This window comes from Dama dama, chromosome 13 (genome assembly GCF_033118175.1).
Source record: "Dama dama isolate Ldn47 chromosome 13, ASM3311817v1, whole genome shotgun sequence".
NCBI classification, from domain to species: Eukaryota; Metazoa; Chordata; class Mammalia; order Artiodactyla; family Cervidae; genus Dama; species Dama dama.
Window position 1 is genome coordinate 71,814,495 of NC_083693.1, and position 22,030 is coordinate 71,836,524.

The 22,030-nt window shown below is 49.9% G+C and overlaps 1 protein-coding gene and 1 non-coding gene across 6 annotated transcripts in view; one reads left to right on the forward strand and one right to left on the reverse strand.

Moving 5' to 3' along the window:
* EVL (Enah/Vasp-like) overlaps window positions 1-22,030 on the forward strand; it is a 71,798-nt gene that overhangs the window by 18,592 nt on the left and 31,176 nt on the right. For all 5 annotated transcript variants that reach the window (XM_061159411.1, XM_061159412.1, XM_061159410.1 and 2 more), the window contains exons 2-3: window positions 4,048-4,216; window positions 15,287-15,464. In XM_061159411.1, the coding sequence (XP_061015394.1) occupies window positions 4,082-4,216; window positions 15,287-15,464 (313 nt within the window). In that variant the 5' untranslated portion in view covers window positions 4,048-4,081. The remainder of the gene's footprint in view (window positions 1-4,047; window positions 4,217-15,286; window positions 15,465-22,030) is intronic.
* On the reverse strand, window positions 2,203-2,275 carry TRNAG-UCC (transfer RNA glycine (anticodon UCC)). Its single transcript has one exon. It is a non-coding gene; the product is annotated as a tRNA-Gly (tRNA).

A 22,030-nucleotide genomic window follows, 5' to 3' on the forward strand; every position in this document is an offset into this window, starting at 1 on the left:
CAATAAAAAAAATGCTGACTCCTATAAAACAAAACAAAAATCCCAATAAGACGTATCTTAAGTAAAGAAGTACTTCCTTGCATTTAGGTTTTCTTAGTGGTAATAAAATAAGCAGAGACAGATAAACACTCATCTGGTGGGGGGGAAATTAGGAATATTTGGCTATGCCATGCGGCGTGTGGGATCTTAGTTCTCTGACCAGAGATCGAACCTGTGCCCCCTGCATTGGAAATGCAGAGTCTTAACCACTAGACCGCCAGGGAAGTCCAAAAAGAGGGTTGTTTTTTGTTTTTGTTTTTTTTTAGCTACAAGTTCAATTTGAGCCTGAAGTTCTAAAAAAAAGGGGGGGGGGTGCTGGGGAGGGACCTGAGACTATAATTACAACTTTAAAAATAGTGGTTGATGTTTCAGCATCTCCCGGGGGCAAGCACAGCAGTGGATCCATACCTTACCATCTTCACTGAGCAGCCCCGGAGGTGTGGGGGGGGCCGCGTTGGCTCCGCACGCAGCACACCATCCTTGCCCTCCCCACCCCCCCCCCCCACCTCTGCTGGCCTCCCCCGCCTAGAGTCCCACATCCCCTTCCTGAACCTGCCTGGGGCTGACAGCTCTGCATCTTTAAACCCACACCGCAGTTTCTTCAGAAAGTCTCCCCAGTTCCCCTAAGCCCTCCAGGCTGAGAAGGTGTGTGATCATTCGTCGTCTTTCCTGAGTAGCTCTGAGCTCGCTGAGGGCATCTCTGCGTCACTGAATGTGTCTTGACTCCTCACTGGCATCTGTGCTTGTCAGATGAAGACAGGAGGGTCATGCAATAGTGGGACCCAGACCCCGAGAGAGCATGTGACCAGGGGGACTCCCTAGAGCAGAGTGGGGTGGCTTTGTCATGTGAATGATGGATACCAGAGCCAAGACATTCGTTCACTTGTCCACTAGACCAAACAGCCGCTGGAACACCTTTGTACCTCTGGAGGGTGCGGAGTGGACTGTCCCTCAGGACAAGGACAGCTCAAGCCGCTCTGCAGCAAAACGAGCTGGTTTGGAGGGCAGGGAGTCCCCGTGGCCGGCAGCTTCGTTCAGAGGCTCGGTGGGCTGTAGGGCTGCTTTAGAAGATGGGTTGTGTTGTGCGGGAGAGAGTGGGGTCCTCTCCAGAGTGCTCTTCACAGGGTCCAGTCATCAGGCCCCTGCTCTGTGCCAGGTTCCCGAGACTGCAGAGGATGAGACCTACATGTCCCTGCCCTCGGGCAGCCTGCACCCTGCAGGCTGTGTCTTTTCGGGTCTTCTAAGAGGCAGGCGCCAAGACCCCGAAGAAGGTTAGTTACCAGAGGTCATTGAGGATGGAGGGAGTGGAGAGGCCTGCAGAGCCTCAGGCCACGAGGCAGGTGTGCAGGAGGAGAGGGGCAGGAAGGACTGAGGAGGAAGCATCTCGGTTCGGGCCTGGCTGAGGAGGTTCCCCCTGGGGAGGACCCCCGCCACCACCGTGGACCAGGTCACCTTGTCACCCTTTAGTCGTTGGCAGAGACCGTGGTCTTTGTGCGGACGTGGTGGGTGTCCAGGGGCAGCAGCTGGGACCTCTGGTGGAGCCAGGCTCTTTGAAGCCGAACTGAAGGGCGCTCCCCCACAGCCATCGCACAGGGTCTCCGCCACACGGGCCCTTCCTGGCTGCTCCCCCTGGGCGTCTCGGGGCTTTTGCGTCCCATGCCAGTGAGTGCTGCAGCTGGGACTTGGGCTCAGAGCGCCTGGCTTGATCGAGCCTGTGCCTTGTTATCGAACACCGTGCTGTGTCTCGGGGTCGCTCCCCGCTCCTGAGCCGGCATCCGAGCGCACACATGCTCTCTCCCTTCCCCGTGAGCGCCTGAGCGCAGCAGCAGCAGGGAGGGCCACCCTGAGCCCCGACCCTGACTAGTAGTTAGTTTACATTAGGAGGGGACTCTGACTTGATCTGGACCAAGGTCTGCTGATTCTGTGTACAGTTCACTCTGATCCCTAGCAGACTTCATGAGGACAGGGCCCCAAAGGCTCAGCCAGTGGAGCAGCAACTGCTAATATTCTCCTGAAAGATCATGGTTTCAGGCTCCAGAACTCAGAGAAGGCAGAACATAGTGCTGTGTTTGGTTTTCTTTTTAAAAAAAAAAAAAAAAAATTACTTTTAGGTGTGTATTTATTTGGCTTTGCTGGGTCTTAGCTGCAGCATGTGGGATCTAGTTCCCTGACCAGGGATCAAACCTGGGCCCCCTGCATTGGAAGCGCAGAGTCTTAGCCACTGGACCCTCAGGGAAGTCCCTAGTTATCTTTTTGTTTTCCTTTCTTCTCCCTGCCAGTATGATATGGCCGTCTTCTGGGAAAACCCCTGCCTGTTTGGCTCATCACTGATTTCCCCTTATTTGTTTGTTGAATGAATAATGAATTGTGGGGAAAAAAAAGGTGTAGCACGATGGCAGAGCAAAACCCACATCGTACACTCCCAATACGTGGGTCCACAGACAGCCCTCAACACAGGGCTTGGACGGCCGACGTCAGGGGGACCCCAGACTCCTGCCCCCCAGGGCAGAGCTGAGGGGGCAGCAGCATGATAGAGAGGGAGCAGAGGAGGTATTTGGGGGGGGTCTGGGTGCGCTGGACGTGAAGTCATCGGCTGGACTGCTGTGGAATGTACCGAGAGATTCGTGTACCGAGCGGTGAGGCGGCATGTATGGACGGGTGTCTGTGCACGTGCCCGGATTACCGTTGAGATAATCATAGTCGGCACGTGGTCCTCCACTTTCTGGGAGTCTTAGGGGAGCGGGTCCCGGGGAGGCTCAGGCGCCGACTGCTGAGGCCAGCCAAGCTGAGGCTGACCCAGGTCGCTGAGGGCCAGTCGCGTGAGACCACAGGTTTGCCGCCTGGTGACCACTGGGACGGGGGGCGAGGGAACTTCTTCGAGTACTCGCTTTCCCTGCCCCTTAAATATGGTGACGGGACTGACTGCCTCTGTCCTGCCTGCTCAGTCTCCTCCTCGTGACCGTGGCCGCCACACACACTTTCACTTCCTCAGACACTGGCCCCGACCTGCTGCGCTTCACTTTCCACTCCAGATTCTTGAGCTGTGTTCCTCCGGCCTCCCTTTCCACTAGCAGCCGCTGCCCGCCGCCCCTGGTGTGCCTTCCTTCACAGCCACGTCTCACCTTTGCACTAGGGGCTTCTAATAGACTAGAGACTGAGACAGTGGATGTTCAAGGTGATGAGGCTTCCATGGAAGTGAAGAGGCGGCGGGCTCGGGGAGGCTGGCCCCGAACTGGTGGCAGGAGTGGCAGCGCGCTGACTTCACTGATGACTGTCTTCTCTCTTCAGGCACCTCCTTCGCCTTTTCCCTGGTTTTCTGTCATATTCTGAGCAGGGGAAGGTGCTTGGAAATGTCTCCAGTGCAGTAGGGTGCAGCCATCTGTTTATTTTGATTTCCGTCACTCTGTTCCTTAGACGCACACCTAGTCATGTTACTGTCTACAAAGCTTGTGTGAAGCTACACTCTCGTAGCTTCACCAGTTGAGCATTTTGTCGGCTCTTGTGAAGAATGTTACTGATGTTGTGTAGAGTCAGACAGAACTGGTTGGAAGTCCCAGATAAAATCACCAAATACCTGTGTGAATTTGCATAAACCTTTCCAAGTCTCCAGGCCACTCTTTTTCTCACCTAGAGAATGGGGAGAAGTGACTGCTTCCTAAGTTGTGAAGCTTAGGTGCTTCAGTGCGTGTTCTTCTCTAACCCTGTGCCTGGAATATCGTAGACAGCACATTATGGCTGAAATTCCTTTCCCCTGAGAGCAGAGCTGAGTCTCTGCCAGGTACCTCCATGGAAACATTGACCCAGGAGCTCTTCTCCACTCCCCTGGTCTCTGCAGACTTAGAACCCATCACCTCACCCAGCAGCCCTTCCATAGGGAGTTGGACGCTCTGGCGACCAGGGAGTTCCTCTGTGTCAAGTGGCAGCTGGCCTCCGTTTCAGAAAAGGACAAAGCCAGCATCCATCCCTTGCGGCTGAGGCCGACGCTTACCGTTTTCTCTTGCTCTGCAGTGAACAGAGTATCTGCCAAGCCCGGGCTTCCGTGATGGTCTACGATGACACCAGTAAGAAATGGGTACCAATCAAGCCTGGCCAGCAGGGCTTCAGCCGGATCAACATCTACCACAACACTGCCAGCAACACCTTCAGAGTCGTCGGGGTCAAGCTTCAGGATCAGCAGGTAAGTGCCGGAGGGACAGGCCCTGCCACAAGCCTGCGCCACACACACACACACACACACACACACACACACACACACACACACACACACACACACACACACACACACACACACACACACACTCGGGGTCAAGCTTCAGGATCAGCAGGTAAGTGCCGGAGGGACAGGCCCTGCCACAAGCCTGCGCCACACACACACACACACACACACACACACACACACACACACACACACACACACACACACACACACACACACACACACACACACACTCGGGGTCAAGCTTCAGGATCAGCAGGTAAGTGCCGGAGGGACAGGCCCTGCCACAAGCCTGCGCCACACACACACACACACACACACACACACACACACACACACACACACACACACACACACACACGTACGTGACATGGTGGAGAGAGGTCAGAACAGCATGGTCACGGTTTAGTCAGAGGTCTGGGTTTTAAGTCCTGACGACATACTTTCGTATTCCCAAGGCGTGAGACCCTGAGCACGCTGTCTGTTGTGAGCTTCATTTTCCACGTCTGTCTTACAGAGACAGTAATCCACACTGTGCCGCCCTCAGTATGTTGTGTCACATTAGAATAAAAATAAAATAACAGATGTGAAACAGTTTTTTTAAATGTATTGTACAAATGTGTTAGTATTATTCTCTGCCTTGTTATTGTTGTTCAGTTGCTAAGTTACGTCTGACTCTTTGCAACCCCATGGACCGCAGCACGCCAGGCTCCTCTGTCCTCCACTATCTCCCAGAGTTTGCACAAATTCATGTCCATTGAGTTGGTGATGCCATCCAACCGTCTTATCCTCTGCCACCCTCTTCTCCTTTTGCCTTCAGTCTTTCCCAGCATCAGGGTCTTTTCCTATAAGTTGGCTCTTTGCATCATGTGGACACAGTATTGGAGCTTCAGCTTCAACATCAGTCCTCCAATGAATAGTCACGGTTGTAATAAATAAAACAACAACATTCTCTGCCTACATACTTATAAATATTGGCTTGGCCAGAAAGTTTGTTTGGATTTTTCTGTAACATCTTACAGAAAAGATGTTAAGGAAAAACCCAAACGAGCTTTCTGGCCAAACCAGTACTATAGCTGTTAAGAGTTTTGGTCCACCAACCCCGAGTCTTACTTTGGAAGGTAAAGAAGGTAGTTAAATCTTCAAGATGATGTGAAGATTCTGGGATCATTTATCTCCTTAGTAGTGCATCCTGGGCAAATCAGATGAGAGAGTTTGTGAGTGTATCTGGTAAGTGCCTGTGCAAGTAAATACAAGGTAAGTCCACCTGTGTCAGGGGTAGTTGTGAAATATAACTCGACAGAGCGGTCTGGTGTGACGTGGACTGAAATAGAGATATAGACAGAGGGCTTGTGTGGCTTCACCACAGTGACTTTGGTCAGGGCTTCAGCTCTCTTCTTAGCGATGACATTTTCAGCAATGAAATGAACAGATCTGTAGTTTAGCATTTATGAAAACCTCTGCCTTAAATAGCATCTTCTGACAGCCCATGTCGGTCAGTCCTTGGCTGAGCTGAGCAGCAGGTTAGCTGCTATCTCTGCAAGAATCATCTTGTTCACAAATAGAAAAGAGAACAGAAACCAAGACTCTATTTTTAAAGCGTGTTGCCTGATGAATGGGTTTCTGCTTTGGCCAAAACAGTCCAATTGAATTCCAGATTCCTGTGGCTGAAGAGCAGAGCCTCACTTCAGAACCCCTGGTCAGAGGGAGTCTGTCTGACCTGGAGCCCTGGGCTCCTCCAGGTCAATCTCCATCCCTTGGGGTTGAGCCTCCCTGGCAGGAAGGTTATTCTAGGAAGCTTCTAGAAGCTGTTTCCCTGTTCTTCTAGTTCATTGATTCTTGCCCTGCCTTTTAGAGGCAAACTGCATCACACACTGCAGGGTCATATGACACCTTTAGCCCCAACTGCAGTGATAACCAAAACATCTCACACATTTCCCTAACACCTATGGGTGGGGGCCAGCAAGGCAGTTCCACTCTGGTGTGCACTTTGGATATACAGCCCATAACCTCGTGTGGTTCCTAAATCACAGTGGGTGTTCCCTGCGTGGTTGTCGCTTTTATCAGAACAAGTTTTCCATTCCCTTCGTGCCTCTCGGCTGCCCTGCAAGGCATACTAGGAAGATACCATGGTGTGTGGGAAGGGCTTGGGACTGGAGAACCAGATTCCCTGAAACCAGCATAAACCTTGTTCTCAGGAGCCTCGACCTCCTTCAGAGGAAAGCACACATTGGGGCTCATTTGGGAGGAGGCCTTTCCTGCATCGGGGCAGGGTGGGGGGCAGGCAGGCAATAATCTTCCAGGAAAATTCAGAGAGACTCTGTTGCCTTAGCAGTCTTCTTGGGCTGACAGAGGAGTTACCAACGCAGCCTTCCACTTGGAATTACATATTCAACACATAGGCTCCTGGAACATGGTTGCAACTCTGCCTGGGTGGCTGGAGCATGTTAGTCAGAAACACAAAAGAGATTCTCAGTAAACCGAGGTACTAGAGAGAGTGGCAGGAAACCTGGTCTATAATAACCTTTATGGACACAGGAGAAAAAGTTGATTTTCCTCAGGTCTGTTTTCCAGCCAATATGGATTACAAGGTCAAGCATCTTAAGAGAAACAGAGATTCCTGGTCTTATACCCAGATAGGGATATCTTATATGTTTAATGCTCTTTATGGCTTATGGAGCACTCTTCATGTCTATTATTTCATTCCCCCAATAACACCAAAAAGGATAATGCTGTAAGAATTCTCGCCCCCATTTTGCTAAAATGCTGCTGCTGCTGCTGCTAAGTCACTTCATTCGTGTCTGACCCTGTGCGATCCCATAGACAGCAGCCCACCAGGCTCCCCCGTCCCTGGGATTCTCAAGGCAAGAACACTGGAGTGGGTTGCCATTTCCTTCTCCAATGTGTGAAAGTGAAAAGTGAAAGTGAAGTCGCTCAGTCATGCCCGACTCGTAGCAACCCGATGGACTGCAGCCTACCAGGCTCCTCCGTCCATGGGATTTTCCAGGCAAGAGTACTGGAGTGGGGTGCCATTGTCTTCTCCAATTTTGCTAAAATAGGTGGACATAAAACCAGGTGATTGTGTGTGAGGAAAAGGACTGGTAAGTTACAGTATCATTAGCCAAGGTCTAACCTGAACCTCACATTGAAGGGAAGAAACCAAAAGACGCTCAGTTGAGAATGATGTTTCATTATGTCCACTGGAAATGTTAGCTCCCAAATGTAGTTCTCAGGCTACATTAATAGAAGTAGCAGTGCAGACGGAGGGAGATTATAGACCTGCTCTGCTCCACCATGAACTGGTCGTACTTCACCATGAATGTCAGGACCAGATCTGAGCTCCACATGGCCTCTCTAATGAGGACAGCACCGAAACTGGTGAGAAGACTGAAAGCAGCGCTAATATGTGGAACAGTTGAAGAAGTAGCAAGCGATACATACTTGGAGGAGAGAACTGAAAGGGGCATGAGCACAGTTTTCAGGTCTCTGAAGGGCTCCTTCTCCACATGGAAGGGAAATATTTTTCTGTGAAGCCCGGAGAACAGAACTAGGAATACTGCATGGATACTACAATCAGGAAGATTTAAACTGCATAAAAGAAATAACTGTTTTACAAGCATCCTATGGAAGAGTGTATTGCTTGTGAGCCCACGAGCCAGCTGGCCATTTGGTAAGCGTCCTGGGAAGGACATCCTGTCACTGGGTAGAGATTTGGATGTGGTGAGACCTCACATGAGGCCTTGGCCAGCCTGTAGACCCTGCAGGTTTCAGACCCAGATGAACTCGTGGGTCAGGAAGACTGTTGCCCACCATCAGCTTCTTTCTCTGTAAAGGGCTCTTGACTGTTCTTACTCAGAGGCCTCAAAAACACGTTAGACAGTATTTGGAGTTGCAAGGCCTTCCTTGAAGAGGACAGAGATTCACTCCCACTTGTTCCTGCACTCCTGAAAATAAAACATGTGCACATGTAATTGTAGACTGTTACATACACAAAACAATGTGACCTTTTAAAATAAGATTAACCTTCAGTACTTCTCTAGATTATTCCTGCCAAAGCTTGGAGAATTAGTTTTAAAATAAAGCATGTAAGGACATAGGTTGAAAAGTAACAGGGAAAAAACATAAACCTTACAGACACTGACCAAAGAAAATGGTGTGACTGTATTAATATTATACAGAATAGACTTCAAGGCAAGAAGTAGTACTATAGATAAAGGACCTATTCAGTGATAAAAAGCATCAGTTGGAAAGGAAAATGTAACAATCTTAAATTTGTAGGTTCTAATATATCTTCAAAATATATAAAGCAAAAATGGGCAGTTCTAAAGGAAGAAGTAGAGGAATCCAGAAGCCTTGTTGGCGATTCTGATGACACCTGCAAGAAACTGAATAAGCAGACAAAAATAAGCAGACATAGAAAATTTGAAGAGCGTTATTAACCAACTTGACCTCATCTACATTTATAGAAACTATAAGCAGTCACAGTAGAATATATGATCTTTTCAAGTGCACACTGAGCATTAACCAAAATAGACTACATTCTAGGCCACAAAGCCAATTTCAACACATGTAATAGGATTAAAATCATAGAGATTTTCTTTGATCACAGAGGAATTAAGCAGTATGCTGTTAAATAATCCATGGTACCGAAAGAAAAAAGAATTCACAATATAAATTAAAAAGTATTTTGAACAGAACAATAGTGAAACTGCAATGTAGCAAAACGTGTGGGATGAAACAGCATATAGGGAAGTGTATAGTTAGAAATGCATATTTTGGAAAAAGAATGAAAAGTCAATGACCCAAGCTTCTATCTCAAGAAGCTAGGAAAAAAAAAAAAACAAACATAAACCAGTAAAAATAGAAGGAAAAATTAAAACCCAAAATTTAATGAAATAGAAAGCATATACACACTAGAGAAAAGGCAAAATATTTTTGTTTTTATTTTTTAAAAAGAGTCTAGGTAGACCTCCATGTATATGGTCACATGATTTATGACAAAGGTACCATTGTACTTCATGGGCTAAAGATGGTCTTTTCAACAGAGGATACCAGAACAATCAGATATCAATACAAAAAAAAGAAAACTTTGCCCCTAGCTCATGCTGTACCCCCAAATTAATTCAAAGTCAACCTAAATATGAAAAGTGAATCAGTAAAGTGTCTACAAGAAGATTCATGAAAATATCTTCGTCATATTGAGGGGAAAATACAGGAAAAATCTTTATAACCTGGAACAGGACACAAAAAACATTAACTGTAAAAAAAAAATGAAGTTGGACTTTTTTAAAGTTAAGTTTTCTTTATTAAAAGGCACCATTAAAAGAGTGAAAAGGCAAGGGGCAGACTGGGAGAAGGTGTGTGTGTGTGGGTATGAATATGACAAAGGACTCATGAAGAATGTACACAAAACTCCTCCAACCTGAAATGAAAAAGGCAGACAGCCTCTTAAAAATGAGCAAAAACACTTGAACAAGAGTTTCACAGAAGAAAAAACAACAGGGGAAACAAGACATGGCAAATGAGCACACGGAAGTTGCTCTGCATCGCTATTCATCAGGGAAGTACAAACGAGAACTGCCGAGTACTTACACACACACACACACACACACACACGAAGCAGGCTGAGATTTAAAGGCTGAAAGGAACAGGACACCACATGTTGGTGAGGACGCAGAGCAGCTGGCGTTCCCATTCGTGCTGGTGGAGGCGTCAGTCAATACAGCCTCTTTGAAGAATGGTTTGCCAAATCCTAGTAAAACTCAATATACACCTACCCTATGACCTACTCTAGGGTCACATGCCCAAGAGAAATGAGCACCTGTGTGCACTAAAAGACCCATGTGAAAATATTCACAGCAGTTTTACTCCTAATAGCCAACAGCCAGAAACGATGAGACAGTCCATCAACCGGAGAATGGATAAGTTATTTATGGTATATCAAAAAAGAGAATGTTATTAGCAATCAAAAAAACCTGAATTCTTATAAAGGCAGTGACACAGGTGAATCTCATAGATATGATACTGAGTGAAAGAGCATTGAAATAAGAGTGTGTGCTGTATGAATCCACTTCTGTGTTGTTCAGGAACAGAAGAAAGTGACTGATGGTGGCATTCAGATGTGGGCACCTCTGGGGAGGAGTGTGTTAAATGAAGCAGGTCCACACCCCTAAGTGGACTTGCAGTAATGCACGTGCTGTAAGGAGAGTGGACAAAGGAGTGGAACCACTGAGTAGGTACGGAGCATTTCAAGTGTCAGCCCGTGAGGTCTGTCTGTCAGTTAGTGAACACTGACCACCTCTCCACAGACGGTCAGCTGACATGCCGGCTGTGTGTCATCCACACACATGTCCAAAACACGCTGCATGGACTGTCCTTTTTAGAAGGCAGTTGGGGTGTTTCAGAGTAGATCTTTTCAAGTAGAAAATACCAGATGTTTCAGTGATCATGTCCGTTGATTCAGAAGTTCTGCTTTATAGGAATGTTCACACTGGTATAATCACAAGGATATTCAGTCCAGCATAATTTGTAGTATTTTCATTTTACATATGAAGAAGTTAATGTCAGTAACTTTTCCAAGGTTATTCAACTGCAAAGTAATAAGGCCAGAATTTTAATCCTGAGCCGTTTGACTCAAAACCCCCTGCCTAGTAATTGTACCTACTTCAGTAGTTGTGTTCAAAACAAGCCCTTGTGGGCTGTGTCTGGCTAGCAGATACATCACTAGGTGAGCAGCTTTTAGACTCTATGCTCTAGGTGTAGGGGCCTCTCTTGTGCCTTAGGAATCTGCCTGCAGTACAGGAAACCCGGATTTGATTCCTGGGTTGAGAAGATCCCTGGAGAAGAGAATGGCTACCCTCTCCAGTATTCTTGCCTGGAGACTTCCATAGACAGAGGAGGCTATCAGGCTACAGCCCTGGGTCGCAAAGAGTCGGTCATGATTGAGTGACTATCACTTCACTTCACTTCTAGGAATAGATGGGACAGAGCTGGCAACCCAAGAGCTGCAGTCAGAGGATAGGCCAGCCATATGCCTCAGAGAACCCCGAGAACTTCTAGAATGGCTTTATCACTCTCTCCCAGTCTAATATTGAAAGTCTCTAAAAATAGAGCATTGATTTCTAAGGCTTTAGGAGGTTAGAGTTAAGGCCAAGAAGGAATTATAGGAAGAAAGATTTCAACTCATGCTGGCAATCAGAAGTAGCACACAGTCCTAGGTTACAAGCTTGGCTTCTAAAGTCAGTTCTCCTGTTATGTACCGTGTAATTTGGACAAGTCACTCATTCTCCCTGGGCCTCAGTTTTCCCGCCTGTAAAAAAGGAGGATTGAATTAGATACTCTGTCTGGGGGAACACATGTAAATCCATGGCTGATTCATGTCAATGTATGGCAAAAACCACTACAATATTGTAAAGTAATTAGCCTCCAACTAATAAAAATAAATGAAATAAATAAATAAAAATAGATACTCTGTCTGGTCTCTGAGTTCCTTAAGCCAGTACTTTTGGCCACACTGTTCGTATATTCCAGATAGGCATCCACCACCCCCAATTCCCACTGCCACTAAATCCCCCTCCAAGAGCATAGCCAACTAGAGATTTCAAACCATAGCATTCTAAATCTCACTTACCCACGTCCTCCCCTTGGGTACCTGATAGATACACTGAAGAGTCTTTTTTATCCGCTTCAGTATCCCTCAGCCATTCTTGATATGATGTGGTTTCCAGGCCTCCTTCCATTTAAAACGTGGCCCTCTGTGTCCGCTAATGGTGTAGCACCAAAGCCACTTGAACACAGGCTTTCTGGGACGGACTTAGCCGTGGTAGAAAAGGGGAGGATCTTATCTCCCTCACGCTGGTCACTGCACTGAGATTAATGTGCCCTCTGAAGAGCCGTGTTAACCACAAGGCGCTGTGCTTCTTATCACGCGTGTAACCACAAAACCTCCAGCCCTTTTTCTGATGATCTAAAGCTGAACCCAGAGAGAGAGCCACCCCAGGAACCTGGGTATAAATGTTGGCCCACACTGCACTGTCAGTGTGTAACAATTAAGTTATGAAACAGTTGTGTTTCCTTAGCTAATTTAGTACACGTGCTTCTCTTGCACTCTCTCTCTCTTGCTCACTCACTCTCTTCACTGTAGGACAGCCGAACCTGCCTTCCACCTGGCTAAGGCTTGAAGAAAAACGGTATTTCCCCCTGTGCTCTGGCCTTGCTTCACCCAGCAGCGCAGCACGGTGGCGCAGTAAACCAGACCTCTTGTCTTAGTGCCCCAGCAGCACGCAGGGTGGCCCTTCACTTCTCTGAATCTTTTCCTGAGCTAGCCTTCCTGACCAGAGGCAGGCTTCCCTTGTGGCTTAGCAGGTAAAGAATCCACCTGCAATTCAGGAGATCTGGGTTCGATCCCTGGGTTGGGAAGATCCCCTGGAGAAGGGAAAGGCTACCCCACTCCAGTATTCTGGCCTGGAGGATTCTGCAAAGAGTTGGGCACGACTGAGCGACAGTGGACTGACTTACCTCCAATTTCAGACCACAGAACCCTGGAGCTTCAAAGCCAGAGGAGAGCTGAGAACCCATCTCGTACCCCTCCTAAAGCAGGATCCTTTCCGCCGCAGCACTCACAGCCGGCCATCCAGCCTCATCCGGACGCCGCTTGCATGTTTCCATCTCTGAGGACCGAGTATTTCTCAGTTAACGCTTGCCGACAACTTGCTGTGTGGTAGCAGCTGTGTTAAGTGGCTTCATGTGCATAATTTCCCCCCATTTCCTACCACCCTCCTCTGGCAACCATCCATCTGTTCTCTGTATCCCTGAGAACATACGAGATAGAGCGTATGGTATTTGTCTTTCTCTGTCTGACTTCTTTTCCTTAGCATAATGCCCTTGAGATACATCCATGTTGTCATAAATGGCGGGATTCCATCCTTTTTACGGCTAAATAATATTTCATTGTGTATACAGTATACCACAGTTGTCCATATCTGATCATATATCAGTGGACACTTGGATTATTTCCGTATCTTGGCTATTTTAAATACTGTTCCTGTGAACATGGGGGTGCATATATGTTTTTGACTTGGTGGTGGTGGTTTGGTCACTAAGTCGTGTCCGACTCTTGTGACTCCAAGAATTGTAGCCACGAGGCTCCTCTGTCCATGGGATTTCCCAGGTGAGAGTAGTATTTTCGTTTTCTTGGGGTAAATACCCAAAAGCGAAATTGCAGGATCATGTGATAGTTCTATTTTTAACTTTTTGAGGAACCTCTGTACTGTTTTCTAATAGTGACTATACCAATTTGCATTCCTACCAACAGTGCACAAGGGTTCCTTTTTCTCCACATCCTTGCCAACACTTTATTTTTTATCTTTTAGATAATAGCCATTCTGACATGTGTGCGATGATAACCCCTTGTGGTTTTGATTTGTATTTCCCTGATCACTGCTAATGTCTAACATCTTTTTATGTGTCTGTTAGCCATATTAGTCCCTTATCAGATCTATGATTTGCAATCACTTCCTCCCACTCAGCAGACTGCCTTTCCATCCTGTCGCTGGCTTCCTTTGCGTGTAGCTTTTTAGTTTGATGTAGTCCCACTTGTGTTGCTTTGGTTTTGTTGCTCTTGATTTTGGTGTCAGATTCAAAAAAATCACCACCAAGACCTGTGTCAAGGAGCTAATCACTTAGATTCTCTTCTAGGAGCTTTATGGTTTCAGATCACAAGAATATGGAGATTAAACAACATGCTGCTAAAGTGGATTGAAGGACAGATCGAGAGAGACTTGTAAATGCCTGGACACAAGCAGAAATGGGAGTATAACCTAACAGAACTTGGGAAATGGAGCAGAAGCAGTTCTCAATGCTACTGCTAAGTTCATAGCAGTAAAGGCCTACTTCAAGAAGCAAGGAAAGTCTCAAACAGCCTAACTGTACACTCAGGGCACTGGGAAAAGATGAGCAAAACAAGCCCAAAGGTAGTAGAATGAAGGAAGCAACAATGATTAGAGCAGAAATAGAGACTAAAAAGACAACAGAGAACAGCAATGAAACTAAGAACTGGTTCTTTGAAAAGATAAACTGACAAGCCTTTAGCCAGACTCACCAAGGAAGAGAGAGGACTCTGTGCTCAGGTTAAAATGTCCATTCTTACTCAAAGCCATCAAGAAACTCAATGCAGTCCTTATCAGGATTCCAATGGCATTTTTCATAGGACTAGCACAATAATACTAAAATTTGTAGGGAACCACAAAAGACCCCCATGGCGAAAGCGATCTTGAGAAAGAACAACAAAGCTGGAGGCACCACATGCCCTCATTTCAAACTGTATCACAAAACTGTAGTAATGTAAACAGCATGAGACTGTCATAAAAGCAGAAATCAGTGGAGCAGAAGAGAGAACCCCGTCATAAACCCACGCAGATGTGGTTTATTAGTTTATAACAAAAGGAGTCAAGAACATACAGTGGGGAAAGGGCATCCTATTCAATAAACAGTGCTGAGAAATCTGAATAGCCACATGGGAAAGAGTGAGGGGTTGTCCTTTTAACTAACAACCCTCTGGTTAATGCATTCTAGACGTTATGCAGAGAGCTACGGGAGCATAAATATGAATTAAAAAAGACTCGTCCTTAGGAATCTATATCTAGCAGTCTTGATGAGATATGTGTCACACCATGACCTTTGCAGTAACCGCATTAGGTCAGTTGAGGCAGGATGACTATCCCCGTTTCACAGTTGGAGAAGCTGAGCCCCAGGGTGCTGCCTGGGGTGACAGGGCCAGGGCCCGGGAACCCGACTCCCCGCTCAGGCCATGACCACACAGTTTTATCAGTTAAATGAAATAACTGGTTTTCAGACCCTCGCTGTTCGCTGATCATGTTGAAGAGCTCCCTGGCCGAGCTCCCCCTTCTGACGCATCCACGTCCCCCTGTCCCCTGGTAGCCCCAGGGACACGGCGTCCTTACCCCGCAGCAGCTCTCCAGCTCACTTACCTTTTATTTATTTACTCGTATTTCTGTCTCTTTTCCCTTTCAGGTTGTGATCAATTATTCAATCGTGAAAGGGCTGAAGTACAATCAGGCAACGCCAACCTTCCACCAGTGGCGAGATGCCCGCCAGGTCTACGGTTTAAACTTTGCAAGTAAGGAAGAGGCGACCACGTTCTCAAACGCCATGCTGTTTGCCCTGAACATCATGAATTCCCAGGAAGGCGGTAAGTGGGGCTTTGTCTCGCCTGGCATCCAGACCCTCCCTCCCCTCCTTCCGCCCTCCCATGGCTGTGGCTCCCGGGGTGTCCTCGATGGCAGCAGCACTGAGCTGATGTCTGGTGGATTCGCAGAGAAAACTACTGCCTGACTCTAGATACAAAGCGCTACTAACAGTTTGAACAAGGAGAGAGACATTTGCATCATTTCTGCCCGCTGTGAGCTGGAGATAGTTGTACTATGCCTGAAACTGGGTATCCAGGTGTGTTTTACCTTTGTCGTCCTACTTTCCACATTCTCAGCACATATTTGGCAGAGTTTGGAGGGAAGAAGCAAAACTGTATTCTTGGATTCAGTTATTCCTAAGTTTAACACACTGTTACTGAACACTTCCTGCATGTTGGAAACTGTCTGGGGCAAAATAGGTCAGAAGTGAATTGATGGAGCCCTTTGATTCACAGCACTTGGTATCCAAGAGAACATGGATGGACCCGTGAACCGTTAGCTATAACGTGTTGCAATAAGGGAACTAATAGGGTGTGAGCAGGGCAGGGGCTTCAGGAGCATGGAAAAGCAAAGAAGGGACTGCCCAGCTGGGCTTCGAGCGGTGGTGACATTTGAGCTGGAGTGTTGACGGGCAGGGAGCTCACGAGACGGGGGAGTGGGCATCCCAGGCAGAGGGAACGGCAGATACAAAGGCTCCTGGGCCTGAAAGCCCAGCCTGTGCGGGGAGGAGAGCGTGCAGTGTCTCTGGGGCCCGTGGTACCAAAGGAAGGAGGCTGGACGTGGAATTGGAAGGTGGCGAGGGTTGCATAGGGAGAGGCTGGGGTGTAGACAGTAGGGCCAGGGCGGGGAGAGGGGCCAGCAGGAGCATCTGCAGGGCCAGTAAAGCAGAGAAGCAGAAGCACACGTGGTTCTTCTGGGCCATCTGTAGCGTCAGCTCCCAAGGGAGGACGGGGCCCTCTGGGGTGTCAGCGTCTTGGAGGCCAGAGCCATCCAGCGCTTGGCTGGAGAACTCACCTCGGTGGCAGTGTGGGGCTGGGCCTGGGGCGTCCTGCTGGCCTTGAGTCCAGCACACGTCACTTCGTTTCTCTGTGTCTCAGTTCCTTTTCTGTAAGACAGGTGATAAGGGGTTGTTGCTATGTGTCTGTACCCAGTCTCTTCAGTCGTGTCCGACTCTTCGCGACCCCAGGGGCTGTAGTCTGCCAGGCTCCTCTGTCCATGGGATTCTCCAGGCAAGAAAACTGAAGTGGGTTGCCGTTTCCTCCTCCAGGGCATCTTCCCAACTCAGGGATTGAACCCTCATCTCTGGCATCTCCTGCATTGCAGGCAGATTCTTTACCCACTGAGCCACCTGGGAAGCCTGATTCTATGTTTAAATGAACTCAAATATAAGATGTTAGTGGGCCGCCTGACATGTGTTAATCTTCCAGTATTACTATTTGTGAGTATTATTACTGTCATTGCTGCTGCTGCTGCCAGAATTAGGGCAGGAAGTGGGGAGCCATGGTACTTAGAAGCTGCAGGGAGATGCCTTTTAAATAACTGTTGTGCCTTATAGATCCGAGCTTTGGGACCTAACTTAAACCCTCAGAGAATTTTTTTTTTTTTAAATAAAGAACGTGTTTAGAGTATGCTTCCTGCAGGTCATATGCAGAACCGGTACTTGTAGAGCTCTTCCCCCACCATGAAAAGACTGCACGGTTTGTGGATTTTCTGCTGAGAATGGAGGCTGTGTGGTGAGGGACCACAGCGGTACTGAGTGATGAGTGCAGTGCCTGAAACACTGGAGGCCCCAAATAAATGTTTATTAAACCGTCTTTTTTCCACCCAAGAGCCTTGAGCCTCAAGGTTGAGTGAGCGGAGTTTAAGGTTTCCGATCTGAGTGGCCTCACTTGCCCCAGGATGAGAGAGTTTAACTTTATTTTATCTATATATATATAGATACATTAAGGAGGGAAAAAAGTTTTCATTTAATCAGATGGCTGGCTCAAAGCAACTACTATTGACTTTATTAACTTCACAGTAGAATCAGGAGGAAATCAACTAGTCCAAGCCTCATTTTCAGATAAGAGACCTGTGACCAGTATGAAGAAATAACTGACTGTTGCCAGGTAGTAAGTCATCTTGGAACCCCGACCTCCTGCATCCCCTCTGGGCGGAACGCTGTCCTTGTTGGGGTGGGTGGGTATGTGCTCACGCTGACGGGGGCCTGACCTGAGCCTCTGCTCGTGAGTCCCTGCTGGCTCACTGGCTTTTGGAGGCGGAGAGCTGGGCCCACTGCAGACAGAGCTGTTTCCTCCCCCTGTGTGTGGCCTGCTGTACCTTACAGACGCCTGAAGTGTGAGCTCTGTGAGCTTGTGCAAAGGCCTCTGTGGGACCCGGACAGAGACCACACCCCTCCACCCCTCTCAGCCCAACAAGAGCTTCAGCTTCTGTGACAACAGAGCACCTTTACCTGTGTTTGAACTTCATGTAAATGGATCGTACAGTGCGGACATCAGGGTCTGATTCTTGTCCTTGACCTCACGTCTGAGGCACCCGCCCCCGGACATGTGTGTGTCCACGGCCGGCCCGGTCCCTGTGGAGCGCACTCCGGAGTATGACTGTGCCTCCCTGCCCGGTCGTCCAGCCGCTGGAGCCCGGGCAGGACCCGGGCAGCCTCCCCACCAGCTGCCACTGGCCTCCTGCTGCAGATAATTGCGACGTTTCTATCAAATGCCCTGCCCTGGGAAGAGCTGTCCCACCGTCCTCGGTGGGAGCCCTTCGCAGTGCAGTGGACCCTTGAACATAACAGCTCTGAACCGGGTGTCCACTGACGCCTGGCTTCTTTTCCCTGACCACGTCTCCGCTCTGCGTGATCCGCGGCTGGTCGTATCTGCGGGTGCAGAGCCAGCTGTGCGGTTACATGCAGGTTCTCACCTCTGCAAACCAGAGCCCGACCCCCACGGTGCTCAGGGGTCAGCTGTGGTGAGAAAAGCGTATGCTTGGAGCCACCAAGGTTTTGTATTGAGGCTTCAACCTGCCACCTGTGGCCTTGGGATAATAAACCCTACTTCCTAGGGATAATAAACCCTACTTTCTAGGGCTGATGTGAAGATTCAGTGGAAGTGTTTATAAAGCACTTAGCATGGAGTGCCTCATATGTGATGAGTGTGAATAATGCTGGCTCTTCCTTCCATCTCTGATCTTGTTGAATTTTGCTTGTCTTTAGGTTTCAACATCCTTGTTTGTAAAATGGGGTCAGAAGTACCACTTAAGAGTGTGGAGGAGAGGATTCAGTTGCCCAGTGCGGGGCCGGGCGTCTGGTAATCAACCACCTCTGCCCTTTCCTGTCCTCACTGGCGTGTCCTAGTCCGAGCCGGGCATCCGGGGCCCGGGCTCTTAGAACACGGACTCTTCTGAGACGCAGAGTCCAGCAGCCTCTCCCAACCCCCACCCTTGTACGTCAGGGGCGCCGGCGGCGCGCCCCTGTGCGTGAGAGACGCCAGCGCGCCTCTGTGCGTGTGCGACGCCGGCACGCCCCTGTGCGTGAGAGACGCCAGCACGCCGCTGTGCGTGGGGCGCACCCCTGTGCGTGAGCAGCGCCATCGGCGCGCCCCTGTGTGTGAATGATGCCACCAGCGTGCCCTCGCGTGGTGCCGGGCCCAGTGTTTCTGGGTTTCCGGGTGCCGTGTGACGGGTGTGCTGAGGGGGGTTTACAGCGGGGCTCCTTGTGACTGGGCGGATGGCAGAGAGAATGATTATGGTAATAAGAACATCTGCACTTTCTCCTCACAGCCCAGGACTTGTGTTTGTTTTTACCAGAATCTTCTCGCACGTGCCCCTTCCAGCAGCCTCTTGGGCAAAGACTCCCGCTAACCGGGCAACCTGGATGCGGGCCCAGCAAGCCACCGCCGGGCCTTCGCTGGCCGAGAGGGTGCTCCCGAATGCCCCGCTTTTGTTCCTGCAGGTGTCAGGCCAGCTTCTGTGACACACGTTTACTCAGACGGCGAGTGGGGGCTAAAGGCGGGACCTCTCTGCCATAGCTTTCCGGTGGAACTGAGACTCGTATCTAGGGCCCCTGGTTTGAAATCCAGTGTTTTTTCTACAGCTCTGCGCTGCCTCAGGAGGTCAGAGAGGAGGGTCAGCCAGCCGTGGGCCCAGCCTGACCCCACAGCTCTGGGCGGTCGTCTCCCTTTGGGGACCCCAAGGGCTTGGGCAGGGTGGTCTGCGTGGTTCGTGGCGTGTTAGCACCACTACAGGCAAAGGTCCAAGGTCGCGGGCCTCAGTGTCGTGGGGGGTCTTCATCATCCCGACTCTGCACCGCCAGTGCCCTTACCTGGCTTCCTCCGCTGCCTTCCTCAGTGGGCGCCCACCACCATCTGGTTAAAGCTGCCTGTTATCAGCCAAGGGAGCCGTGTTTATGGGCTGAACTTTGCCTCCAGGCCCGCCCGGGCTTCCCTCCCCGCCTCAGTTCATTCTCTGAGCAGACCTCAGTTCGTGGGTAGGGTTAGGGTTCCAACCCTGATAAAGGCAACTGCTTCTGACCTTAAACAGGCCACTTCCCGGTGTTCCCGGTCTCCCCATCCCTGTAAAGAGGGGTACAGATTCGGTCAAGATCTCTGCAAGTCCTTCTCGCGCTCGTGGTTTAGGTTTTAGGTGCGCTGTCTGGACACAGTGCATGCCAATTCACTCCTTACGGACGTGTCCCCATGGCCGGTGCTCAGAGCAGGGAAAGCCCAGAGAACAAACTGGAATGGTGGAATGTCCCTCTCTACCTCCCGGAAGACCTAACACCTCCAGGAGACAGGCTCCCTCATCACCCACAGTCCTTGTTTATTACTGAAAAAGAGAAAATGCTAACGAGCACACAAAAATTTCCACACTTGGAGTTGTGTTCACGGGAGAGAGGTCAGGAGCAGCTCCCCCCACAGATAGACCGTCAGACCTCAGTTAGGACTCCCCCAGCCTCAGCTTCTCTGCCTGTAAAATAGGTGGCCAGGCCGGTCTCAGAGGCGATCCTGAAAAGTGAAATTGCTCAGTCCTGTCCGACTCTTTGCGACCCCATGGACTGTAGCCTACCAGGCTCCTCCATCCATGGGATTTTCCAGGCAAGAGTACTGGAGTGGGTTGCCATTTCCTTCTCCAGGGGATCTTCCCGACCTAGGGATCAAACCCAGATCGCCCGCATTGCAGGCAGACGACGCTTTACCCTCTGAGTCACCAGGGAAGCCCGCACATTTGTGGACAGCAAAGCGCAGTGCGGGTGGCCGGAGTTGTGAAGACTGACTGGCCTGTCTCGAGCAGGAGGTGGCACCTTGGTGCCCCCGGCTCAGGGTGAGGAGGAGCGTCCTGAGGGCCTTGGCGCAGGCTGAGCCGCAGGGGTGCCTCGTGGGTTGGTGGCTGTTGCTGTTGAGGGACGCAGCTTGCCAGTCAGAGGCAGCTCTGTGTACAGTTGGCGGTTGAGCACAGGGGCTCTCAAACGGGGTATGCGGTGGAGTGCATGTCCGGCCCTCACCTGACACAACCAGAATAGCTCCGCTTTATCTCTTGGGGCTCTGCAGGGGCTCTGCAGAGAAGGGAAAGAAACCCCTGGGGGCGTGGTGCACCTCCACGCTGGCCGAGTTTAAGCATGTTTCTCAGAACCTAGTGGTGTGGTCTTTTCTTACCTGGTTTGCTCGTGGTGACATCACTGGTACCTTTCAAGCTGGTGATGGACGTTCTCCCAGTCTTTCCAATGTCCGTGTCCTTAGCTGATGCCCAGCGTGGCATCACTCCCAGTGGGCAGGCGCTCAGGCCGGGGTCTCTCCCTAAGAGTGAGGCCCAAAGCACTCTCCTCCCATGTCCTACCTCTTAGCTTCCTGGAGTGGGACTGGATCCTGCTTTTCATAAACCTCTTTTCTTCTGAAAATTATCTTAAGTAAAAGAAATACTGAGCTGTCTTCCTCTCCTTCCTGCAGAGGCCGTGGGCACTTTCTATCCCCACCCCACCCCAAAGATTACTGGGGACACCCACTCCCTCCTGGCAGCTCCGCTCCTGGCAGCTCCCCATCCCGCTCCTGCCTGCCCCCTGGCGGCCACTTCCTGCGCACCAGCCCCCCGGGGCATCCTACTGCCCGCCCCCGCCCCCACAGTGACTCAGCAGGGCGCCTTCCCCAGATCCCCGCCTGGCGTCCCCTCCTGTCCCCACACATCCAGCCCCGCCCGTCCTCTGGGAAACTTGCTCTGCAGACAAAGCTGTTTCCAGCCACCGTGGCAGGATTCCCTGTCCTCCCCCGCGCTCCGTCGTGATAGGTAGCACCACCTGCCGTGTGCTGTTGTCCCCAGCATGTGAGTCTGGCCTGCCTGGGAGGACAGAAGGAGTCCTGTCTGTCTGTGACCCTCAAACCCAGCCCACCGTCTTAACTGACAGGCTCTGGCTGCATCCACCAGGTTAGGTGAGCACACCCGGGGTCTTGCTGGTTTGGAGACCCCCAGACCCCAGACTCATGTGTGTTCTCTCGCTTTCCCTCCCCTCCCCTCCTGGGGCCGCCTCCCGTTTGTTGACATGCATTTGTGCACATGGTTTGAGCCCGAGACTGATTCATCTAGA